Here is a 23,352-nt window from a genome sequence, read left to right as displayed (position 1 = left end):
TAACAATTACAATTAATTTATTATGCCATTGAAAAATTTAGTAGTTTGACTGAAATTCAGATTTTTTAGAATAGCATTCATACTTTGATCTTTCCACTGTTTCCACTCTTGTTCATATTTTTGTCCAGCCTTCTTCCTACACTCATCACCTTCAGTCCATCTATGTCTAGCTCAGATTCTGTCTTTCCATTAAGTTTTCCCATTTCTCCTTACTGAACATAATTTCTGTTCCCTTTATGTATCAGATTTTATTTATACCTCTCACTTAATACTAATTGCTATTTGTATTATATTTTAGCTGTGGCACATATGTTTTACAACCTCTATTAAATTTAAGCTCCTTGAAGATTGCAGTCTTCATGGTTCACTGTTCTATCTCCCCACAGCACCTACTCTGCAAAGAGCTTTGTATTGTAATAAGGCACTCTGTACAGTTGACTTGATTCTTTCCTTTGTGCCTAAGATTGAATGAAGGGATATGAAAGAAGCTGAACTATACAATGATATGATTTACCCCACTTGCTCTTTATTCTTTTGATTAACCAATTATATAATTTTCCCTCAATTCCATTCATTTCCCAAAAAACTGCCAGCATACCAGAAATACTCCTTTTCATTTTCTAATCCTCTAAATATTTATAAAATCTTCAAAACTTAATCTCTTCGTAGAAAGTTTCTATAACTATTCAGATGAAGGGTTAGTTTCATCCTGTTCGTTTTCATGTAGTCTTCTCTTACTGCTTTGTTAGTAACTCACTTATACTTTGATGAATATTGAGCATAATAATTACTCACATTGATTTAACTACTATATTTCTGTATCATAAGATATTGACTTTAAGATGCACCATTAATTTAATAATAGAAGCAGAAGGATCTGGAAAACAGTACATTAAAGGTACAAAGAAAACACTGAATTGGATATAGCATTTCTGTAGTTGTGCAGTTTACATTGCCTAGAGTGGGTCAGACCATCAACTTTTAGTTACATTGTGGATCATGCTATAAACTGAATACATTCAACAAGTTAAGGATTGGAATCAGTTAAAATTCAATGGAATGTTGCAGCCAATGCCAGTAAATCAACTGAGGTGACAGTCAGGTAAACAAACTCCTTGGTTTTACATGATTATCATATTGAGTAGACAGAGATAATCACAGACAAATTAAGACTCACACTTCTCTGTGAAAATTGGCAGTTTTCTTAGACATTTATTGTGAGAGAGAGCCTGATGGAAAGCTTTAAGCTGAAACATGTGAAGTATGTCAAAAGCTATTCAAAAAAAATAAGTTTTGGGGAGAGAGAGAAAAAGGCTCTAGAAGTGATAGAAGTAGATAATTGAGCTGTGTGCCACAAATAGGAAGTGGGCTCTTTGCCACTAAAGGATAATCATTTGACTTAAAAAAAAAAATGTTGAAAGATCTTGTTGACTTCAGAATGCACAAAATCAACTTTGGCCCATTCTGTTGGAAGTTACTTGCAAACTCTGTAACACAACTATGTTTTCCAAGTACATATATTTTTTAAGGTATTTGAAGAAATTCTGCACTTTAGTGAGTGTACTGGCATAATCCTAGTGGTTATAATAGCTTAATCCCAGAATGTGAATTTAACACAACAGAAGTTTATTTCTCACTCAAGTAAGAAGTGGGTGTTTCTGATTAATAGGTGACTCTTCTATACATGCAGCTTCAGTACCTAGGCTCCTTCTGACCATGGCTTTACTTTCTTAGGTTTTTGAGGACACCAAAGAAGAAAAAAATTAAGAGTATTGCACTTATTTAGTTACATAGTTTACAATTACCTGGAGTATGAGAGTCTTATTAGTTAGGCCTGGAAGTGGTGTACATCACTTTCACTCACATTCTTTTTGGCCAGAGCTTGGTCATTTGGCCACATCTAACTTCAGAACGGTCTAGACAGTATGGTTCAACAGTATGGCCAGGACAAAAGTGTAGTAAACACCTAGCTAGTTTCTGTCACAGGCAATGATGTGAAAATACAGTCTGTGTCAAGAACTTCTCTATCATTTTATCTTGAAAATGGTTTTTTAAGTAATTTTTGTTACTATCTACCAATTATTGATCAGTGTGTGTCTTTTAAGTGGAAAAATATGTAGAAATGTAGACACATCATTTATCTGTTAAATACATTAAAAATTTGAGTCACTTCATAAATATGCAGTGAGATATGTAACTAATAATCGTTTTGGCAGAAGACAAAGATGAAAAGTAGATTTGGTCATATTTTAATAACTTCTGATTTGCTAGATGGTTGACCCTATCTATGACAATAAGAAGTAGGGATAAGGACTAAGAGAGGTAAATTTTCTGAATACCTGCTATGAGTCAGTTGCTTTTATCTGTTTTTAATCTTACCAGCAATTTTGAGGAAGATACTATCCGTTACCTTTTTTACAGCTAAGGCATCTTGGGATTAGAGAACTCTAGGTCACAGGAAGTAAGTTCTAGGATTTTGGCTTAAGTTGTCATTTATAAATAACAATAACTAGTGAAATAAGTAGCTGATGAAAACTTACCAGGTGTGTGAAGAGAAAGGGCTACTTAAAAACTCCGTACCAGGCTGAACATTCAATGTTGCAGAAAACAGGAACAAATTTAATAAGAAATTAATTCAAAATTTTAATATGATTTGAGAGGATATTGATTGATCTGTTGAGAGCAGTTGATCGTGAAAATAAAAGCAATCTGTGAACAAAAATATTTTGGATGAAAAATGATTTTTAAAACTGGAAATAGCAGAATAAAGAGATTGCCAAATTTAATATTAGTAGAATGAGTGCAACCTAAAAGAAAATTTACTGAATTTGAAAACACATTTAAGATATTTCCAATATTTTAAGATATTGGAAAGCAAAAGGAGAGATGGAATAATGGAAAACAATGGAGGAGTGATCTAGGAGATGCAGTGACTATAATAAAGCAAACCAGAGAGACTCGGGTCACATGGAGAATTGATGAAATAAAAATAAAAAAAAAAGTGAGTAAAAGACTAGGGTTTCAGATTGAAGCAGCACACTGAGTGATAGAAAAGGTTAAAAAAAGAATGTATGCTTATCTTGATGAAATTTTTAGTTTGCAAGGAATAATATAATAATGCATACAGTCAGAAAAGCTGGGTAACCTGCATAGGAAAAGAAATTAACTCTCTTTGGACTTTTCATCCAAAACACTAAATGCCACAAAATATTGTAACAATATTTATAGAGCTCTGAGGGAAAAGGATATGACACCAAAATGCTCAAACTGTTGTCAGGGTAGGAAGTAAAGACAGACAATTTGTAATGTGTAAAGGCTCAAAGTTATAGCATTTAGATAAAATGCTTTTAAATGCCAACTTTTAAAGAGGATAGTCTAGACCCAAAAAAACAATCCCAGGTAGATTAACCGTGAAACACAAAATTCTAAAATTTAAAGGATCAATCTCTGTAATCTAAGAGTTGGGAAAGATTTAAATGAATGTTTAAGATTTAAAACAAAGATTTAAAAGAATATTTACTAACAGTGCTTAAGGTTTCATTTATAGTTGATGTAATTGTTCTTTATAATGCTGAAAACATGGAAACCACCTGAAAAACTTATCAATGTGAAATTGTTTAAAGAAGTTATGGAGCATATCTATTAAAGGAAATTCTGTACAGTCCATAAGAATAATTATCAAAATCCACTTTTTTGGGCTTCCCTGGTGGCGCAGTGGTTGAGAGTCCGCCTGCTGATGCAGGGGACACGGGTTCGTGCCCCGGTCCGGGAAGATCCCACATGCCGCAGAGCAGCTAGGCCCGTGAGCCATGGCTGCTGAGCCTGTGCGTGTGGAGCCTATGCTCCGCAACGGGAGAGGCCACAACAGTGAGAGGCCCGTGTACCGCAAAAAAAAAAAAAAAAAATCCACTTTTTTGTTATAGAAAGATACCCATGCTATATTTAGTACAAAAAATTTTACAAAACATTGTTATTATGACTGTGTGTATGGGGTGGCAGGGAGGGAAGAAGGGAAAGAGACATGGAAAAAGTGTGGACATATATCCAAGGTGTTAACATTGGCTATACTTGGGTAATGGAAGTATAGGTGATTTTTACTTTTTCATCTACTTTTCTATAATAAGCTTTAAAAAAAAAATTCAGTTCATGCAGTTGTTTTATTTTATGATATTTTCCTTCCTGAAAGAATCTCTTCCTATTCCACCTCTTATCTTTTCTCAGAAATATACCCTTTAAAATTATATAATAAGCAGTATTAATGAAGTAGGTAGCAAGTAAATTTTTTTTGATATTGATTGCTAGTATATAAAATAGTAAATGGCAAGTTATTAAAAGGAATGCTACCATTTTTTAAAAGTGCTTTGTTAAAATGAAAAAAATATTTGACCTTCTAAAAGTCTTTAGACTTCTGATAGCTTTGTGTTACCTTCAGGAATTCAAAAAGCAACCAAAGTAAGAAGAAAGGACCTCGTACTCCTAGCCCACCCCCTCCTATACAGGAAGATATTGCTCTGGGGAAAAAATATAAAGAAAAATATAAAGTAAAAGACAGGATAGAAGAAAAACCAAGAGATGGAAAGGACAGAGGACGAGATTTTGAAAGACAAAGAGAAAAAAGAGACAAGCCAAGGTAAGTAGGATTGTATATTTTAAATAATCTTACTTTCTTAGAATCTAAACTACTATTCAGAAGCTTTTAGGCATTACTACAATGGATTACTTAGTGTTTTTGAACTATGTATAAGTATTTAATACTTACCATATTGAAATATCAATACTTCAATCAATGTTAATATGTTTATAAAACATATAAATCATTATGATTTAAAAAACATAAAATTTCTTAATTTTAACCATTTTTAAATGTCAATTTGGTAGTGTTTTTTATATATATATACTATATATGTATATACAGTATATTCACAGTGACATGAAATAGATCTTCAGAACCTTTTCATCTTACAAATCTGAAACTCTATAACCCTTAAACATCTCCTTTTCACTCCCTCACCTATCTCCTGGCTCCCCAGTCCATAGTAAACATCGTTCTACTTCTCTGTTTCTTTGATTTTGACTCCTTTAGATACCTCATATAAATGAAATCATTTTGTCTTTTTGTGACTGGCTTATTTTACTTAGCATAAGGTCTTCAAGGTTCATCCATGTTGTGGCATGTGACAGGATTACTTTCCTTTTTAATGCTGAATAATATTCCATTGTCTATATACCACGTTTTGTTTATCCATTCATTTGCTGATGAACGTATAGGTTGCTTCCACCTCTTGGCTATTGTGAATAGTGCTGTTATGAACATGGGTGTGCACATCTCTTCAAGACCCTTCTTTCAGTTTGTTTGGCAATGTACTCAGAAGTGGGATTGCTGGATCATATGGTAGTTTAATTTTTAATTCTTTGAGGAACTTTCATACAGTTTTCCATACAAGCTGCTGTACACCATTAACAGTGTACAAGAGTTCCAATTTCTTCACATCCTCACCAACACTTATTTTCTGTGTTTTGGATAGTAGCCATCCTAACTGGTATGAGTTGATACTGTGGTTTTGATTTGCGTTTCGCTGATGATTGATGATGTTGAACATCTTTTCATTGCTTTTTTTTTTGGCCACTCGTATATCATCTTTGGATTGATGTCTATTTAAATCCTTTACACATTTTTTATTTATTTATTTTTTTTGCCGTACGCGGGCCTCTCACTGTTGTGGCCTCTCCCGTTGCGGAGCACAGGCTCCGGACGCGCAGGCTCAGCGGCCATGGCTCACGGGCCCAGCCGCTCCGTGGCATGTGGGATCCTCCCGGACCGGGACATGAACCCGTGTCCCCTGCATCGGCAGGCGGACTCTCAACCACTGCGCTACCAGGGAAGCCCTCCTTTACACATTTTTTAATTGAGTCCATTTGATTTTTGTTGTTGAATTATAGGAATCCATTATAATTATGGATGTTAACCCCTTATCAGATATATGATTTGCAAATATTTTCTCCCTTTTCATAGGTGGCCTTTTCATTCTCTTGATAGTGTTTTTTGATGCACAGAAGTTTTTAAAGTATGAGGTAGTCCCATTTGTCAATTTTATGTTGTTGCATGCGATTTTGGTGTTGTATCCAAGAAATCATTGCCAACCCCAATGTCATGAAGATTTTTCCCTATGTTTTTTTGTAAGAGTTTTATTAAGTCTTAGATCTTATATTTCAGTCTTTAATGCCTTTTGAGTTAATTTTTTGTATGTGGTGTAAGGTAAAGGTCCAACTTCATTTTTTGCATGTAGAAAACCACTTTTCCCAGCACCATTTTTTGAAGGAACTCTCCTTTCTCCATTGAATGTTCTTGGCACCCTTGAAGATCATTTGACCATATATGCAAGAATTTATTTCTGGGCTCTCTTTTACTCCATTGGTCTGCTTGTCTGTCTTTCTGCTAGTACCACACTGTTTTGATTACTGTGGCTTTATAATACATTTTGAAATCAAGAAGCATGAATCCTCTTTGTTATTACTTTTTGAAATTATTTTGGCTATTTGAGTTCCCTTGAAATTCCTTATAAATTTGGGATGAATTTTTATATTTCTGCAAAAACTATCTTTGGGGTTTTGATAGGGATTGCATTGAATCTGTAGATCTCTTTGGATGATATGGACATCTTAACCATATTAAATCTTCCAGTCCTTGAGCATGGAATGTCTTTCTGTTTATTTGTATCTTAATTTCTTTCAGCAGTGTTTTGTAGTTTTCAGTATACAAGTCTTTGACCTCCTTGGTTAGGTTTATTCCTAAGTATTTTTTACATTAAGTAATTTTTATGCTTTATTTTGTTCTTTTTTATACTATTGTAGATGGAATTGTTTTTTAAAATTTCCTTTTCAGATTGTTCATTGTTGTATAGAAACACAACTGATTTTGTGTGCTGATTTTGCATCCTGCAACTTTGCTGAATTCATTTGTTAGTTCTAACAGTTTGTTTTGTTTTGTGGAACGTATAGGGTTTTCTACATACAAGATCATGTCATCTGCAAGTAGAGATAATTACTTTTTTCTTTCCAACTTGGATGCCTTTTTAAAATTTTTTTTGACTAATTGCCCTGGCTAGGACTTCCAACACTGTGTTGAATAAAAGTGGTGAGAGTGGGCATCCTTGCCTTGTCCCTTAGAGGAAAAGCTTTTAGTCTTTCACCATTGAGAATGATGTTTGCTATGGACTTTTCTTAAATGGCCTTTTTTTATGTTGCGATCATTCAGGATAAATTATCCATCCAGTAAGCAGCTGATAATAGTTTTATGATATATAAGTTCAACAAAACCCAGTCTTTTCCCCAAAAAAGATTTTGGTGATAAGCTTAGCCCTTTCTTTGTCTTGGTAAGAGATCATCTTGTCTAACTTATTTAGATGAATCAATTTTTTTTTCTCTCCTCCCTGTGGTGACTTAGAAGAACCAGAATGATTCTGTCAGCTGTTGCTAGGACCTAGCAACATTATTATGTCTTACTGGAGCAATAAAAACTGGTTAACTGGAGCATCCATAATTCTTGAACATATTTTCCTAAAATACACTCTTTATCTTATTCAATCTGGTAGGTTTGTTTTTGAAAATGACATGTAAATCAGATATAAATTATGTTAAATGTTCTTGCTGATTTACATTTTAAGAAGTCTTTATTCTTCTCTAATGGTTCTTGGTGCTCTTGTCTTGTTATTTTGACCCAGAAATCTTTGAGAAGTGATTTTTAACTTATATCCCTGGGTAGTTCACCACTGAAATGGTAACACATTTTGTATTATGAGGAATTGAATATTACAGAGATTGATTCTTCATTTTCCATTTTTTTCTCCCTGGCCATCTCTACCAGGAGTAGTAAGGTATGCCTAAGATTCACCTGTTGCTCAGTGTACAGAAAAATCTGAACTTGGTTTATTTCTTCTCTCTAAGGAAACTAAGCAGCAGATTACTGAAGGACTGCATGGGTACCTGATTGTCACTGGAGTTCTAAAGCCATATTTTACAAGATTGAAAGGGGGCATTTTGATTTAGGAGGAGTTGATTTGATTTCCAGGTGTTTTTTTTTTTTTAAGGCAGATTCATTAATTTAATTTATCTCCATTACTGTGAATAAAGAATTCTAAAGCCAAACAGTATATTTAAGAATCTTTGTCATTGCTTTCAGATTCTGGGGTATGTAATCAAAGGTTAGTATCTAAAATCCTTTTGGAGAAAATTGCCATTTAATATTAATTTAGATGTTATAATGGGTTTATTGGGAGTATTTTGGTTATCAGGATGTGTTGTGCTTAAGTGAAAGTATGCTAATACATTTATTATTTATTAGGTTACTGAATACCTAGTGTGTGGTGGACACTGCTTTAAACATTGGTGATGCAGCAGTGAACAAAAATCTTGTCAGAAACTTTGTTACTACAGGTGGAAGTAATACAGTAATCATGTGTGTTCCCTTCCAAGTAAAGTAAGACTAACTAGGCCTATTGTATATAGGGGATTGCTTACGTTTCTTAAAGGGTGGTTCCCAAATGCATATGCATACATGTGAGACAAATGATGTAACAAAGCCACATGATCCTATGACTTTAAGTCCTTTTCCCTGTCTTCTGTGTCTCAGTTCTTCAACTTTCTACACCAGGAGCTACTAACCTGGATTTTAGAGGTCTGATTTGTGAGTTAAAATTTGCCTGTGTATGTTTTCCTGAGGGGTAGAGTGTCCATATCCTCCCAGAAAAATTCATGATTTCCCCATTCTCCAAAAATTCTTAAGAGTTATTAATCATTCTTTAGGCCTTTGCCACTAATCTGGCATCGAGGATTTCAGTACTCTCATCCCAAACCTTTATTGGCCATGTCAACCTAGTGAAGAATATACTCTCTTCCCAGAATATTTGTTAATTTGAATAACACTAAATTCTGTTATGTAGTTGCTTTTGAAGCGAGTAGTTTCCAGGCCATAGTTCTTAAAGGAATTCTGTATCAGTGTCTTACAATTTGACTGGTAGACTTCACTCAGCAATGATTTATTTATGCAACATTGATCAAAGCCTGCATACCACTTATTTATCCAAAAAAACATGCCTTATAGATTTATTTTATTACTCTGCTTTTAGAGAATGTAGCAATTTCCCGTAATACTTTTAAAAATACTTGATTACTTGGAACTCAACTAAACCATTTATATTCTGTAATTTGTTTTAGAAGATATGAGCTCACAGGAAAATTAAGTTTGAGTTAGGTATTTAGTCAGAAAATCACTTGTGAAGGGAATATTTTGTATCAGTATTCCTAACCTACTGTATCTAGATAATCCTAAACTAGATATTTCAGCAGTGTTTCAGTGGACCTCTAATATCATCTTTATCAATGAAAATCTGTATTCTATATTCTTTGCTGAATTAGGAATGACCAGTATATTAGTGTAGTTTAAGAACAAGGGCCTAAGGAAACACAAAAACTTTTTGGATAGTAGTTAACCAGAGAAATTAGCTAACAAGTGCATATAGTTCATTCTGCTGGTTAAATATGGTTTTATGATAGGTAATATGTTTTGATCAAAATACTAATCAAAATGCAGAATTTTGTGGTTTAATAAGATAGTATTAAGAGCATAGTAAGTTGTTGTATTTTTTTTAAATCACTTTATTATAATTACCTGAATATGTCTTGATAAGAGTATAAATGCCTACATGAGTCTTCCTCAGATTTTAAAGACAGATGTGATCATTCAAAACTTACTGACTGGGCTTCCCTGGTGGCGCAGTGGTTGAGAGTCCACCTGCCGATGCAGGGGACATGGGTTCGTGCACCAGTCCGGGAAGATCCCACATGCTGCGGAGTGGCTGGGCCCGTGAGCCATGGCCGCTGAGCCCGTGCGTCCGGAGCCTGTGCTCCGCAACGGGAGAGGCCACAACAGTGAGAGGCCCACATACCACAAAAACAAAAGCAAAAACAAAAACAAAACAAAAAAAACTTCCTGACTTTGACATCAGCTTAGAATAAGCAAATTACCACCAAATTGACAGTCTTATTTTCTTTCAGTGATTGCACACATCTGAATAATTAAAATCAGAATGTTTCAGATGTTTGACAAAGACTATTACCTATTGGATTAATTCTTTAATTTATTCATTATCTACCATTCATGTTCAAATACCATGGTCTGGACTGGTGAATCTTATTCTGTGGCCATGAAGGACAGGACAGGGAGGAATCCATGTGTGAACTAAGCATTTCTGTAGACTGAATTGATAGTTTCTTGAATCAGTATGTACCAGTGTTACTCAGTTATATATAGAGGATGGAAGAATTACATGTTAATGTTACATTAACATTATTATGGAGCATTTCACAACATAAAAATAGAATAGTATAATGACCCTCATATCCATAGTTTCATCTGTACCCCTATCCACTTCCCCCATCCAGTGTTATTTTGAAGCAAATCCCAGACTTATTTCATTTCATCTGTATATATTTTAGTATATATCTCTAAAAGAGAAAGACACTTAAAAATATACAATTACTATCTATATCTATATATACACACACACACAATCAGTATATATATATAAGTGAATCACTTTGCTGTACACCAGAAACTCACACAATGTTGTAAATCAACCATACTTAAAAAAAAAAAAAATACAATCACTATACCAGTATCCCATCTAAAAGGAAAAAAGGAGAATAATGTAATTTTAAAATTCAGACTTCAAAAACATTGATGAATTTGTAATATCTTTTATAATATTTTCCCAATTAGTCGACATTAGCACAAATATCATGAAGGATATGCAAATCTTTTAATATTAATGTGGAACCTTTGTATTCAGATTGGGAGTTGCTTGTCTGAGGCATTGTCTTTTTTCTGCATTTAATTGAGCCCTGTCTATAGACCTAAAAAGTATTTTTACATGAATACTAATTTAGGCTAGGGATATAAAATTAAGACACTTAAAGAAATATGTAATATAGCTGAACATAATTATATAATATACTGAATTCATGGTAGACATGTTAAAAATGAAATCGTTTTATAAATATCAAAATAACTTCATCAGGGGGCAAAAAAGCCATTTACATTTAGTTCAATTGATCAAGGCTTGGACTTCCTTTTATAGGTGTGATATTGGGAAAATCTGTTGAACTCAGAAAAGCTCCTGTTTTGCAGCCAAAATCTAGAGTGGTATTTACGTTCCTAAAAAGTGTGCTCTTAACCCTTTGTCTGTCATGCCTGATGAAATTAGAGACTTGAGAGGAAAATGGTTCTTCGGGGAGGTTTTCAGTAGCAGGAGGTGGTTGGGAAGTTTAGCCCTGTTTAATAATTGGTCCAATCAGAAATGCATAACACGGCATACAAAGGCCAAAAGTTTAATCTGGTAAAAATATGGGACTGTGTAGTATGTAATGAGATTAATGAAATAACAGATACCCAGCCACACTATCAAAATCCATCTCTGGCTGGCTGTGGTTTGGTGTTGTCTGGTGGTAATTTTCTACTGACAGTTAAATGACCTGTGACTGGATTGAACTTCCAGGACAGTGGCAGTGATTTCAAGAATCTCCCTTATTTGACATCCATTTTCTTGGCCTGACTGAGGAGATTTGGGGTCTGAGAAGTCGGACTAGGGACTTGAGAACCGTTGTTTACCTCCCTCTTTCCTAAGACTGGATTGCTTGCTGTTCCTTGGCAGGGGCTGGGCCTCTCCGTCTCCTCATCACCCCATCCTGTCCCAGGAGAAAGTGATAAGTTTAACTTCTTCCACCAGGTAGAAGATAGGAGCCAGCTGTCTTAATATTTGTTATGCTGGTGTATATTGTTTCTGGGCTTTATTGCATTTGGAATACCAACTCTCTTAGAGCTTAAAAACAATCTCCCCATGTGCCAGGGATACTGGATATTTGTCTCTTCTGACTCTTGATCACAACAATAGGTACAGTTTTTAGCTCACTCAAGTCATGGGATTGAACAAGTTCATGTAAGGCTTTTGAACCAGATTCTGGAAAATTATTATAATTAAATGGCACATAATTCTGGACTTGAATATCATTGAAGGATGTGCTAATAATGCTTATGTTAACATTCTTCTCCATTCTTAGACTGAGGTTTTTGAAATTAATTCATTTCTACATAAATGCAAAAATGAAATTGAACCAAAATTATTAGTACTTGGCTTAGATTTACTTGTATTATGTACTTCTTACTAGTTTGCTTGAATCAAATCTGTTTTTCAAGTACCATTTATTTATGGAGGAGACATCTTTCAAAAGATTCCCACAACAAAAGTATTCTAGTTTCTGTAGATCATTCGGTTAGAAATGATTCCCCTTCTGAGGAGTATTTATCACCTGCTGCAAAGGGAGAGCAAGCTACTAGGTCTAAAACAAATCATCACACAGAAGCATTTTCTTTCTCTGTCTTACATATTTATTTAGGCAAGTTGCTCAATTTCTGAATGACACTTCCCTGCCCAAAACTCTCCAGTGATTTCTTTTATACTTAGAATAAAATCTGAACTTTTATCATGACCTAGAAGACTCCGTATCCTCTGTCTCCTGCCTGCTTTCTGACCCTCTCATGAACTTTCCATTCTCCCATGAATCATAGTTATACTTGTCTTCTTTCTGTTCTTTTTATATATCACCATCCCTCCTGCCTCCTTTATGGTTGCTGAGTCCTCAGCATGAAAAGCTCTTACCTCAAATTTTCAGCTCTTGGCTCAAAAGCTATCTTCTTAGTAAAGGCCCTTTCCTTACCAAGCACCTAATGTAGTCCCCCGATGTACTTTTTTTGGACCTAACAGTTTACACTTCATTACTCTGTTGTAATTAATGCAACTTGTATGTTGCATTAATTAGCTGAAATTGGCTCTCTTTGTTGTTGGTGGGCTACTCCTGGACTCTACAACTAAGACAGACTGTTTTTCAGTTCTCTCTGTCTCAGTTACCTCATAGGGTTGTCATCATGAAGACGAAATGAGTTAATATACGAAAGCACTTAAAACAATGCTGTGGACATAGTAACAGCATATGTTACCTGCTATTGTTAATATTATTATAATCATCATTATTGTTAGTGATTTTGTCTGTCTTCTTCATTTCTGTATCCTCAGTGTCAAAAATAATGCTTAGCATAAAAGGTACTCACTTAACATTTGTCCAGTGAATCAAAATGACTCTTTTCCTTCCTCCCTCCCTCCCTTCCTCCCTTCCTTCCGGCATCCCATTGGAGGTTAGGGCCTCAACATATAAATTTGGCGTGGAGGGTGGACACAAACATTCCTTTGATAATGGATGATTAACTCAACAAACTTATTTTTTCCCTGAAGGATAAGTAGGAAGAAAAATATGGTTAAAATGCTGAAGCCGTAATGTGACAACACATTGGTGCTCTGTCCTTAATATGACAGCTTGATTATGTAAGCTTGAACCGAAATTTTTTCTTCCATGTTATAGACACCAAATTGGAATAGACATGTGATTAGACTGTAATGTGTTTTAAAAGATAGTATTATGAACTATTTTATTTAAGTTTTGTGAACAAATCACCAAAGGGTATTGCAGACATTCCTGAAATAATTTTGAGTATACTCCAGAAATAAACTCAAAACTAACCAAAATGTCAGTTCAGTGGAGAGCCACATTCTTTATTTTTTCAGTTTAGGTATTTCCAAACTGACTAGAACCTAATGAAATTGAAATTGGAAAGCACCAAATGATAGTCAAATTAGAATTTCTCAGTCTTGCAGTGATTTTTCTGTTCAGTATTTGAATAGCCATTGGTCATAAATGGTTTTCCAAATTTGGGCAAGACCCATTGAGCATTTGTACTCATATCTGTTAGTAAATAAATTTCAGTTTAGACTCAATTAAGCTATGGTGGTTTATGTCTTATTTTTTTTATGTGAGAAAGGAATAACAATTTTTATTAAAAGTGTGAAAGTACTGCAGAATCGTAAATAACTATAATGTTTAGGATAATGTGGTGTTCTAGTTAGCTGACTTTTATTTTTTAAGTCAACTATTATCCAGAAGGTGATTTTGTTTTTTTGCTTAATTTCTTGTTTTGCAAAATTCTTTCCTATATATCTGACCACTTTCCTGACTCAGTAACATGTATTTTATAGATTTAAACCTTTTATTGATAAAAGTTCTACTAAGGCATCATTTATAAACAGCATAGTTTAGAGCAGCGGTTCTCAACCAGGGTTGATTTTACCTCCCTGGGGACATTTGGAGATACCTGGAGTAGTTTTTTATCGGCATGAATGGGGATGGGAGGGAGATGGTACTGGCTTCTAGTGGATAGGGGTCAGGGATGCTGCTCGACCTCCTGCAATGTACAGGACAGCCTGCCACCACAAAGAATTACTGAATACAAAATGTCAATAGTGTCAAGATTGAGGAATCCTGGTTTAGGATTAATAATGATTTTGCCAACATTGTGGAAGTTAAAAAAATATTTATCATAGGCAGTGAAGGTAATTCTAAAATATTTTGACAGGAACTCATAATTTTTTTGAACAAACATCTGTCCTCAAAATGATTACTTTGAGAAATATGATACTTATCTGAGCATGTGATGTCTGAAGTGTTGTTTTTTAAACATTAGTCCTGTTTCTTTTTAGTTATTGCCCAAATGTGTGTATTCTAGCTCTCCGTCGCACACACCTTTTGCATATTCATTGTAGACACAGCCCAAGACATAACAGATTATAGGAGTGATTCAGATGTGCTTCATGAGTTTATAAGTTATTTCTCTGGCAGCAAAGAAGATGATTTGAAGGGAGCAGAGGAAGCCTCAGTTAAACCAAAGCTTATGAACTAAATTTCAGTTTGTGCTGCCCAAGAGTGAAGGCAGGTTATTTAAGATAAAGACAGTATAGACAGTATGTCCTTTCCTTAACTCTAGCTTTCTTTCCCTATCCTAAGTGTCAGCCCAGGCAGTGCAAACTTTCGTTTGGCGTAGCTGGTGATAGCTTTTCCCGTCTCCCACAGCCCTGAATTATAGACGTTCTTACACCCACTTTCCTAGATCTTAGTATGTTTTCTCTTTAGCTCTTTGTGGGTTCCCTCCTCCAATACCTATTTACACTGTCAGAGATTATCTCTGGTAAGAGTGAGTTCCAGACTTTACGTGAGAGTAAGAACCATCTGTGCTCAGGGGGGATGTTACCTGGAAAAGGGAGTGTGCCTTGGAGCCAAAGTTCAGGAGAAGGGCAGTGCATGTCTCATCTAGAACTGTTGTCTCAAGCTGACTTCAAAATCAGTCAGATCTTTAAAAATCAACTTGTTAATGATTTTACATCATTGTGAATTAAAATTTATCTTGGAATTATTACACTTTTAGCTTTAACTTTTACATTCAGGTTTTTTGTTTGTTTCTTTGTTTTTAAAGAAGATTTTCCTTTGGCTAGAAATGAAAGCTCTTGAACATATTTTTTTATTGTTGTTGCTTTCTTTATAGGTCCACTTCCCCAGCAGGACAGCATCATTCTCCTATATCTTCTAGACATCACTCATCTTCCTCACAATCAGGATCATCTATTCAAAGACATTCTCCTTCTCCTCGCCGAAAAAGAACTCCTTCACCATCTTATCAGAGGACAGTAACTCCACCTTTACGGCGCTCTGCTTCTCCCTATCCTTCACACTCTCTGTCTTCTCCTCAGAGAAAGCAGAGTCCCCCAAGACATCGGTCTCCAATGAGAGAAAAAGGGAGGCATGATCATGAACGCACTTCACAGTCTCATGATCGGCGTCATGAAAGGAGGGAAGGTAAATACTCCATTGTGGTTTTTTTTTTTTAGAGTTCTTTAAGTGGATATTTTCTTTATTAAAAATAATGGACTTTCAGATTTATTGTTAAAATAAGAGACAGGAGAGAACTGTGTTATATTATGTCTCTGTAACACATGGGTGATAGCTCTTGAGGGCAATAGGAGGTGCTTAAGGACACGGAAATGTAAGCTACTAAATAGATGTAAGTGGGCATTTATATGTATGCTAAGTTGGTCCTTTCTTTAGTTATGATGTTTTACTTGAGTACTTTCAAGTTCTAGAAATTTGGGATGGTATGATTCTTAGAGCGTCAGTCTAACTGCTTAGCTAATTCTTCAAAAACAACAGAGGTGAAGGAAAGAAAAGCAGCAAACCAGGGAGCAGAGTTTGAACATACCAGAAATATTTTGACTAAGAGGTGAGGGCTGGGGGAATGTTCAGAAAGTCAGTGTGAACCAAGTGATCAATATTCCAGGTCTAACTCAACAAAGAAGTCAAGCAAAGCAGTTTTCCTTTCTAGATCCCTGAGAATTATGTTAACTTTGAATTTGCTATTCCCGGTTCACGCTGAGATGTTATTATCATCAAAACTTGGCAGTACAATCTAATAGCTCTCATCTCTCTCTGTATTTCTTATCTAAGCTTCTTGTCCTTATTTATTTAACTTAACAAGTCTTTTTCCTGACATTTCCTGAGTTAGTTTTTTAACATAATGAGTACTCAGGAAATACAATACTTGCTGACTTGCAACAACATTTCTGTTTAACGTGCATTTTTAAAGCATCGTACAGCATGCTCCTGCACCCCACACAAGACTGACAAAAAGTCACAATTTGAGTATTGTATAGCAGTCGCCTATGAAACATGTCGAAGTTAGTTTTTTCTCTTCCAATCAACAGTGCAAGTTATTTTATTCAAGAAATGATGGATGCATAGGTAGGGACTGGAGAGAGCACCTATTTTAAAGAATTATTCCTTGTGTACATGATTTTGGAACCAGATCAGCACAGCAGTGTTTATGGAACATTGGTAAGATGGGAAAATTCTCTTATACCTATCTATGAACAACTAGAGTTGACTGGGAATATAGTATATATTTCATGACTACTTAATGAAAACTATTATTTCAAAACATAATTTATTAAACACACTAATGAAGGGGAAATTTACTATGCAGTTGAGTCTCATAGGAATGCTTTTTTGTAGTAAGAGGGGTTTGTGTTATAGGAGGAATCCTTTTGATAATAAACCATACATTTTTAGGTTCTTTGTGAGGAGAATGTTTCTTTAACCTTCCATACAAGAGATGTAGTAGGCGTTTATTCCTCTCTATTTAGAGGTCATTTTTTGAAATAAGAATAATTTCAGTGAAAGGATGGGGAGGTAGATAAAGAACAAAATATAGTAACTAGATGTATTCGTAAAGACAGCTGTGGGTATCATAAAAAGAGAATCTAATACTAAGTGAACAAATTTCTAGGCACATTTGGTATTGGAGGAGGACTGGAAGGGATGAATGTGCACAAAAAGAGAGGGGGATGTTGTCAGATTCTTGCCTAGTGCTTCTATCCTTATATGGCATTTATGGATGTAGGCATATGGGCAAAGTTATTTTGCAGGGGAGATAAGTTATTGATGAGAATCTAGGGGGTCTTGTGGATACTGGGCGGAGAAAGTCTGTGGACCTAGCCATAGGTAAATTTATAATGTCCTCGACCAAGAGCTGCTACAGTTGCTTAAATAGCCTCAGATCTTGGGGTTGTTGCAGAGTGTAAGAACAATTTATGAAGGAATCTGATAAAAATTACAGGGTTTGTTCTTTGAGGGTCTCTTGTTAATTCTTTCAGTTCATATCAGATTTATGCTGTAATCAATTTATACTTTTCTAGGCATCTCTAAAGAACAGTTTCTAATCTTTGCAAATTCCTATGATGTACGGGGCTGACTAAACCATTTAAGCTCTGGGCCTCTGTTCCTTCATTTATACAATAACAAGGTTGGGTTAAGTAACTATTGAGGTTCATTCCAGCTTTTTTAAAACTGAAATTATTTTTTAAATTTTTCTATGAAATGTTAGAAAATGCCTTAAGTAGAAAAATCTTTAGAGACAGGAGTGTGATTTCATTAAATAGCTCAAAAAATAAATAAATAAGGGGGGGGAGAGAGAGAGAGAGAGAATAACAGTATGTGTTTACCAGCCAGCATACTAATAGTAGGCTACTCTCAAGTGCTTAAGTACATTGGAGGTAGTCATGTGTGCTCTAGTCTGGCCTAATACTTGGTAGAGATGATTAAAATCACTTGTGCCTCTGGATCTAAAAGTGATTTCTAAAAAGTAGGCCATCATTGATAGATCAACTTAACTTGTTTCAATTGTTTAAGATTTATAAGTATGGGTACGTTGATGTGAGAAGATCGTGTTCAAAGTTTATCCAATCAAGACAAATAATCCAGATGTTAATAAAATTACCTTTGGAATTTTAGTTTACAGATAGTTTTATTTTTCTCATTTGCCCATGTTTTCTCCTTTTATTTTTTGTTAAGAGTAGAAATTATACCATTGTATTAAAAATTTTAAAGCTCTGTATTAAATACATCGTCTGGTTTCCTAAAATTTTGTGCAAGGAATTACAGTGTATTTCCAAAATTGCGTTACAGAGACTAGAGGAAAAAGGGATAGAGAAAAGGACACAAGAGAAGAACGAGAGTATGAACAGGATCAGAGCTCTTCTAGAGACCACAGAGATGACAGAGAACCTCGAGATGGTCGGGATCGGAGAGATGCCAGAGATACTAGAGACCGAAGGGAACTAAGAGACTCCAGAGACATTCGGGACTCCAGGGAGATGCGAGATTACAGCAGAGATAACAAAGAGAGCCGTGATCCCAGAGATTCTCGGTCTACTCGTGATGCCCACGACTACAGGGACCGTGAAAGTCGAGATGCTCATCGAAAGGAGGATGCATATCAGGAAGAATCCCGAAGTTATGGCAGAAACCATTTGAGAGAAGAAAGTTCTCGCACTGAAATAAGAAATGAGTCCAGAAATGAGTCTCGAAGTGAAATTAGGAATGATCGGATGGGCAGAAGTAGGGGAAGAGGTCCAGAGTTACCTGAAAAGGGTAAGGTTTTTGACTTGTCAGTGAACTGTATGTTGTATGTTCATAGAGAAGTTATTAACCTCCTAAGATTTGTTTTCTAAAGATATTATTTCTGACGTTCATTATCACTTTGTCAAAGTAATTTTCAATTAATTGAGTTTGTGATTTTCCCTATAAGTTCCGAATAGGAATTATTAGCCACAGTAGCAGAAGATAGATGGGGCCTGACTTAGACCTCCTGTTTGAATTATGTCCAGTCATGCCTACCATCTTGTTTAATGTGGAACACTAAGAAAATTGCTATCAGGCAAAAAAGTAGCATCAAAAAGAAATAATTTCTAATAAACAGGTATATAGATAAAATGATCATTAAAATGGGATTAAATGGTGGGCTTTCAAAATTGGTGGTGTCAGAAATGACTGACTTGTGTATTCATCAGTACTTGTGCTTGCTTCAAAGCCACCTCAGAACATCACATATCTGCATCTTGAGCCATTTTTCTCATCTTCCTCTAAAAAGCGTTTGCCATCATCATTGTCATCAGTAACTACCTACCTATATGTTTTTGACTGTCTCCGAACTGCCTTAACTGAGTTAGCTTTGACCTCTCTCTTCCTCCGCCCACTTCGCTCCCCTTCCCCAAAACACTGCTGCAGAATTCTGACCACTCTTATTCTTTCCATAGGCCTGTTGGTTTATCCTGGTCAGTATTACAGTTTCACATTAAGATGAAGGCCCCTCACCTTCTCCTCCATAGTTGTCTTGGCTTTTCTTGGCCCTTTGCTTTTTCATATACATTTAAAAAATGAGTTGTCTTTTTTTTTTTAATTTCATGAAAAACTGTTGGATTTTTATTTCACGTACATTAAATTTATTGATTTGTAACTTTTTCTGTTAAGGTCTTGTACATGTTTTGTTCCTGTGTACCCTCTATTTTTGTTGCCATTGTAAATGGTACTTAAAAAAATTCTCTTTTTAATAACGCATTCACATGGTTCAGAATTTCAAAGCTGCAAAAGGATGTATAGTGAAAGCCTCCCTTCTATCCCTGACCTGGTTTCTTCTTTCGCCAATTTTGTATGTATCCATCTGAAAAATATTCTACACAAGCAGATGTATATGTCTATTCATTTTCTCCTCTGGTTTTCCAAGTATAATTAAAAAAATTTTTTTTATTTAAAAAAAACACACAACTATATACTCTATACCCTGCTGTTTTCACTTAAAAAATATCTTGGGGACTTCCCTGGTGGCACAGTGGTTAAGAATCAGCCTGCCAATGCAGAGGACACAGGTGTGAGCCCTGGTCCAGGAAGATCCCACATGCCATGGAGCAACTAAGCCTGTGCACCACAACTACTGAGCCTGCATTCTGGAACCCGCGAGCCACAGCTGCTGAGCCCGTGTGCCACAACTACTGAAGCCCGCACACCTAGAGCCCGTGCTCTGCAACAAGAGAAGCCACTGCAGTGAGAAGCCCACGCACCACAACGAAGTGTAGCCCCCACTCGCCGCAACTAGAGAAAGCCTGTGTGCAGCAACAGAGACCCAACACAGCCAAAAATAAATAAATAAATAGACTTATTAAAAAAAAAAATCTTGCAGATGGTTCTATATCAGTCAACTTGGTAAATAGCCACCTCCTTTTGAAAGAGTGCATAGTGTATGTTGTAGGATATACCATAAAGTTAATAAATCCTATGTATTAGGTGTTCTAATCTTTTTTTTGTTTTTGAATACTGTTTTAAGTGAATAACTGTGTACAGGTACACCAAATAATATATTTTAAAACATTTTTTTGATGCTTATTGCTGGTGTACGGAAATGGTAATTAATATTTTTATACTAATCTTACATTGTGATGTTGCTGTATTTTCTTAGTAGATCTAATTAGATTCTCTTAAACATTTATGTATGGGAACAGACAGATTTGGCTCTTCCTTTCTGAGTATTATTTATTTGCTGTCAAGTAACCTGCTGAGCTGCTGTTTCAATGAACTGTTTACTACAAGTGATATAATGGGCTTCTTTGCTTTGTTTCAGATTTTAAAGGATTATTGCTGGCATTTCACCATTAAGCATGGTGTTTGTAAATTTTTAGCAGATGCATTTTATTGTGTTAAGGATGTCTCCTAATTTCCAAACTTAGCTGACAGCTTCTATCATGACTGTTTTTCTGTATCTTGAGATCATATAGTCAGTCTCTTTTACCTTGTTACTTATGTTAATGTATTTTTTAAAATTTAGAACTATTCTTGCATTTCTAAGATAAATACACATTTCATTTTTTTAAAAAGTTCTAAAATAGGTGTGTTAAAATTTAATTTTGAATTAAGTATCTTTGTTTTTAATTGAGATTGGCATATAATCAGTGGTATGATGGTAAACATTTAACAACTTACTCATCAGGCAAAACGCCCTGGCTTGTAGCTAATGCCAATTTCCATGGTATAAATTACTCCTGCCATAGCAGATTTTGAGCTACTAACGTCACTCAGTGTGGACATGGGAAGAGGTGCACACAGTTGGCTCTTCGGAGCCAGTGTTAACCAGTTCCACCATACCACTGCATAGCTCTTGTTTTTTATATTGTCTTTGTTTGGTTTGGTGATCAGAGTTATAGTAGCCATATAAAATGTGTTGGAAGTGTTGCTTCTTTTTTTCTCTTCTTTGGAACAATTTATGTATAAATAATTAGTTATCTTTTTTTATATATATAAATTTATTTTTGGCTGCGTTGCGTCTTTGTTGCTGCATGTGGGCTTTTGTCTAGTTGCAGCGAGCAGGGGCTACTCTGTTGCGGTGCGCAGGCTTCTCCTTGTGGTGGCTTCCCTTGTTGTGGAGCACGGGCTCTAGGCGCGCGGGCTTCAGTAGTATGGCTCGCGGGCTTTAGAGCGCAGGTTCAGTAGTTATGGCGCATGGGCTTAGTTGCTCTGCAGCATGTGGGATCTTCCGAGACCAGGGCTCGAACCCATGTCCCCTGCATTGGCAGGTGGACTCTCAACCACTGCGCCATCAGGGAAGCCCTACCACTTTTTTTTTAACCACATTTTTTTCCCATTCATCTGTCATTGGGCATTTAGGTTGCTTCCATGTCTTGGCTATTGTAAATAATGCTGCAGTGAACATGGGAGTAAAGATATCTCTTTCAGATCCTGATTTCAGTTCCTCTGTCTCTATACCCAGAAGTGGAATTGCTGGATCATATAGTAGTTCTGTAATTTTTTGAGGAACCTCCATACTATTTTCCACAGTGTGTGTGTATCCTTGTATTACCATCGCCACAATCAAGATACTCAGCTGTATCATCACAAGACTCCCTGTGTTACCTCTTTATAGCCACACTCAAATCCCCTCCCCTATCCTTGACCGCTGGCAACCACTAACATGTCCATCATTTTATAATTGTTATTTCACAAATGTTACATAAATGGAATCCTGCTGTCTGTGTGCTGTTGAGATTGGCTTTTTCACTCAGCACAGTTTCCTTGAGGTTCATCCAAGTTGTTGTGTGTATCAACAGTTTGCTCCTTGTTGTAATATTCCATGATCCGGATGTACCACAGTTTGTTTAGCCTTCACCCACTGAAAGACATTTGGGTACTTTGCAGTTTGGGGCTATAACTACTGTGAACATTCATTTCCCAATTTTTTAATGAAAAATTTCAGGTACCACCTACTGTCAACAAAGTACCTTGGTTCTGTATTGGAATGTTTTCACTATAAACTGTAGTCAATGCAATATATCCATATCCTGAATTATTTTTATGATATTTCTGTGATTTAGATATGAATTAATAGACTTTAGTTTTTGTTTCATTGTTATTTGGCTTAATTGAAATGAGTCTCTTTGCTTTATGATTCCATTATATGTCCTTTTTCATAGGTAGGGAAAACTGGTACTTAGCTTACCCAAGTCAGTCATTAGACACCTTGGGTGTTCTGATCCAACATTTAATATCCTTTTTGACAATGAATACCACACTTTGAAATATAAAAAAACCCACCAAAACCAGAAAACCCCCACATATCTTTATATGTTTTGGGGAGGAAAGATTGTGACTGACAACTTGTTGAATAAAGTGTACTTGTTAAATATTTGTGTGAATATCCTTTGTTTAGGAAGTCGAGGCACAAGAGGTTCTCAAATTGATAGTCACAGTAGTACTAGCAACTATCATGACAGCTGGGAAACTCGAAGTAGCTATCCTGAAAGAGACAGATATCCTGAAAGAGACAACAGAGATCAAGCAAGAGATTCTTCCTTTGAGAGAAGACATGGAGAGAGAGACCGTCGTGACAACAGAGAGAGAGGTTTGTTAAATGAAATATTATTAAATAGTGACCGACATTGATTGGGAGAATTGTTTTTTTTCCAACCATTATCAGTTTACTTTTTAACATAAAATATCTTTTAAGACTTTTGCTTGTTGACACATTTTAAATTATTATAC

General features: G+C 35.5%; 1 protein-coding gene across 8 annotated transcripts in view; it reads left to right on the top strand.

Annotated features, from left to right (window-relative positions):
• The window catches only part of ZC3H13 (zinc finger CCCH-type containing 13), a 91,617-nt gene that overhangs the window by 38,980 nt on the left and 29,285 nt on the right, over window positions 1-23,352 (top strand). For all 8 annotated transcript variants that reach the window (XM_067713549.1, XM_067713552.1, XM_067713551.1 and 5 more), the window contains 4 exons: window positions 4,433-4,630; window positions 15,482-15,792; window positions 18,454-18,918; window positions 23,021-23,212. In XM_067713549.1, coding sequence (XP_067569650.1) covers window positions 4,433-4,630; window positions 15,482-15,792; window positions 18,454-18,918; window positions 23,021-23,212 — 1,166 coding nt within the window. The remainder of the gene's footprint in view (window positions 1-4,432; window positions 4,631-15,481; window positions 15,793-18,453; window positions 18,919-23,020; window positions 23,213-23,352) is intronic.

Source organism: Pseudorca crassidens, chromosome 18 (genome assembly GCF_039906515.1).
Source record: "Pseudorca crassidens isolate mPseCra1 chromosome 18, mPseCra1.hap1, whole genome shotgun sequence".
Taxonomy (NCBI): domain Eukaryota; kingdom Metazoa; phylum Chordata; class Mammalia; order Artiodactyla; family Delphinidae; genus Pseudorca; species Pseudorca crassidens.
The sequence above is the reverse complement of the archived record's forward strand: the minus strand, read 5'-3'. Positions and strand labels throughout refer to the sequence as shown.